At 44.7% G+C, this 3,539-nt stretch overlaps 1 protein-coding gene across 1 annotated transcript; it reads left to right on the forward strand.

Moving 5' to 3' along the window:
• Positions 1-2,015: 2,015 nt before the first annotated feature.
• On the forward strand, positions 2,016-2,510 carry LOC147446907 (uncharacterized). The gene has a single exon (XM_086524206.1). It carries the CDS (start codon positions 2,016-2,018, stop codon positions 2,508-2,510), a length of 495 nt encoding a protein of 164 aa, XP_086380332.1.
• Positions 2,511-3,539: the final 1,029 nt, after the last annotated feature.

Genomic DNA, 3,539 nt, shown 5'->3' on the forward strand with positions numbered 1-3,539 from the left:
TCCTGACAAAAAGGCCATTGGTACAAAGTGGGTTTACAAGTTGAAACGCAAGCCGGATGGTGAGATGGATAGCCATAAGGCTCGACTTGTTGCAAAGGGTTATGCACAACAAAAAGGCATTGACTATGAAGAGAATTTTACTCCCACTTGTCGTATGACTACTGTGCATTTTCTATGTGCATTGGCAGCTCATTTTGGTTGGGATGTACATCAATCAGACATTGTTACTGCTTTCGTGAATGGTGACATATTTGAGGATGTTTATGTAACGCAGCCTGGCGGTTTTGTCATAAAAGGACAAGAGGACAAAGTGTGCAAATGTAAGAAGGCTTTGTATGGGTTGAAGCAATCTCCTTGTGCTTGGTATGAGAAAGCTGACACTCATTTGGTTAAACGAGGCTTTCGTAACAGTCCAACAGAAAGCACATTGTATGTAAAGCGTGAGGATGATGTACTTGTCATTGTGGTTCTTTATGTCAATGATTTGCTGATCACTGTACCAAATGAGAGACATATTGCTGAATTTAAGGCTGATTTGAATGCTACTTTCAAGATGAAAGATTTGGGGTTGTTGCATCATTACTTGGGTATACAGTTTAAGCAGTGTGATGGTGGTATTGCCTTGTGTCAGAAAAGTTACATAGAGACATTGCTATGTAAGTTTGGACTTGAGGGTTGCAAACCTATTGCCACTCCCATGGAAACAGGTTTGAAGTTGAGTCTACATGATGCTGGCGATCATGTTGATGTCACTCTTTATCAAACTGCTATTGGTTGCCTCATTTATGTATGCAACACGTGGCCGGATATTCAGTTTGCAGTCTCACAGGTCAGCAGATTTATGCATAGCCGAGGGTCTAAGCATTGGCGGGCTGTCAAGAGGATTTTCCGCTACCTTAGTGGCACTTTACATCTTGGCTTGTTTTATCCCAAGGGGAGATCATTGCCGCCAGACTTACATGCTTTTCCGGACTCAGATTGGGCTGGTTGTTTTGAAACGTGAGTCTCCACAAGTGGTTTTTGTTTCATGCTTGGCAGTTCATGTATATCATGGTTGAGCAAGAAGCAACCTACTGTGGCCACTTTGAGTTGTGAGGCTGAGTACAGGGCAGTCTTCACAGCTACGGTTGAGTGTGTATGGCTGAGACGCCTTATGGCTGATTTGGGTGTTGGACAGGACACTGCCAACACTATCTACACTGACAGTCAGAGCGCATTGGTAGTTGCAAGGAACCCAGTTTTTCATGCTCGCACAAAACACATTGAGGTGCATTACCATTATGTCAGGGAGAGGCTCTCAGCAGGAGAGATCAGCTTGGCTTATGTGCCAACACAGGACAACCTTGCAGATCTTTTCACAAAGGCATTTTCTCGTGAGAATATTGAAGCCTTCCGCAAATCTTTGGGCTTACTCCCCTTTGTGGACTGATCATGTCCTCAGGGCATGGCACTTCCTTTTACTCATGTGCCAGCTCTCGTTCACCGCATCACTCTAGGGGGGATTCGTTACCATATACATGTGGTAGTGATGTGTATGAACACATTAGGACCGCCGAGGCATTTTTCCCCTCTTTAGGATGTTTTATCCCTAGTGCATTGTATATACTCCCATCACTCTAGGGCTATCTATCTTTCCATTGCATACTAAGAAACACACTCTCTATTGTGTTCCTTGAGCTTCCTTTGTCTTCTCCAACCTGTGTGTGTTTCTCTGCAACCCTAATTCCAACACATATGCAGCAGATATTGGACAAAAGAGATGACAAGCTTGGATGACAAGGCAGGTTAATTTCAAAAAAATTCAGAAGGGTGATTGGGTGATGTTGTACAATTCCAAGTTGGGACCACACCCAAGAAAACTGAAGTTAAGGTACTTTGGGCCTTATCAAATTGTAGAAGAATTGGGCCAAGGAACATTCAGATTGAGGGATGTTTTTGGTACACCTATTGTGAAACAGGTCAATGGCTTTCGCATGAAGAGATTTTATCGCAAGATTCCCGAGATTCCAAGATGGATGGTAAACAAGGCTGAGGAAATTGGAGTGAAATGGGTACAACCAGTGTTGGAATTCAAGGAGGACTCTTTGGGGAACACTGACAGCCATACAGTTTTTAGCAGTGGGTTCATGTTGCAGAATGTGGTCGGATTTGGTTTTGACAAAAGTGTGGTATTGGAGAAAATCTGCAGCGGAATTGCATTGGGTGGCATTGTCAAGGGGTTATGTCATCAAGGAAGTCACCAGTTTACGACGCGGAATGTTTTTAAGGGAGATTCCCTTGAAGTGAGTGGTCCAATCAGCACACGTGTGCGGGGTATTAACACGCACTTTCAGAATAAGGACCATCATGGGGTGGTCAACGCCCAATTTGAGGTGACAGGCCACACTCATTTTGCATGCAAGTATCCCGCGTTCGTCGTCAAAAGAAGCTTTACCACTGTGCGTGAGTTTCCTATCACCTTCGACGCCATGTCTTTTGAAAGCTTCAGAAAATCTACAGTGCCTAAATAGTAGGAGCTAGGTGAGGAGGAGATGACGCAAACCCGTTCAATGAAGATGGCCTTGGAGGAGTTGTTACGCCCCCGCAAAGAAAGTATTCAGAGCGTGGAGGAAATTGAGGGGACAGAATCCGGTGGAGACGATGCTGTGGAGGAGATGGAGGTCGACGAGATATTCAACGTCCATGATCGTGATACAGAGGTATGGTTGCGCCGGGTTGTCCTTTATGAGTATGCATGTTTACCATGGGCTCTTTGGGAGAAGAATGAGTTTGCAGAGTCGCAGCTTTGTCACCTTAGGGAAAATGTTGTCTATATCATGGAGGGAAAGGACGTTTCCCCAAAGTTGGTGGCAGAGGTTTTCAAGGTTGCTCACAATCCTTTGTACAAGGCAAAGAAAGTGACAGATGCGATGATGAGGTCCGAATTTGGGCAGCCAGAAGGTAGGAGGGCTTATTATATGGTGCATAATTGTGGAAAACACTGCAGTACTCACTTATTTTGGTATTTGGATAGGGTTTGTTTGTTGACAAAAACCACCTATAGGTCCAAAGAGGCATTTGCCCCAATTCATCATGCTAAACGAGGGCAGAAGGTGGATTGGGCATCCTTCATTTTTGGTAGGCTGCAGCTTTCAGAGCCAAGGGATAAAAAGAGATCACCGTCTGTTACCAAGGTAGCTCCTTACTTGCAGGCAATTTTCTCCTATGTGCTGCAGGTACCTCTCACACCCACACCATCGAGCTTTGTTAAGAGTCTAGATGTGCAGAGCTTGGGTGATACAAAGCGTCGAAAGTTGGATTGGGATATTCCTAGTGGGGACATGCTTAAATCTGCATTGAGCCAAGGAAGTAAGTCAGCAACCTAGCATAGATGAAAAGGTGCAGTCATCAGGGAAGTTCACTCTTTTCCCTTCTAGGACAGGATTGCAAAAAATCAACATCAAGAGCCGTACCATAACTCTGTTTCCGTGGAAGGTTCGTGAGGGTTTAGAGGAATAGACCCCGGTGACACAGGCCATTAAAACAACCCCTTTTTCTAA

This window comes from Adiantum capillus-veneris, chromosome 11, assembly GCF_014529385.1.
Source record: "Adiantum capillus-veneris isolate H3 chromosome 11, ASM1452938v2, whole genome shotgun sequence".
NCBI classification, from domain to species: domain Eukaryota; kingdom Viridiplantae; phylum Streptophyta; class Polypodiopsida; order Polypodiales; family Pteridaceae; genus Adiantum; species Adiantum capillus-veneris.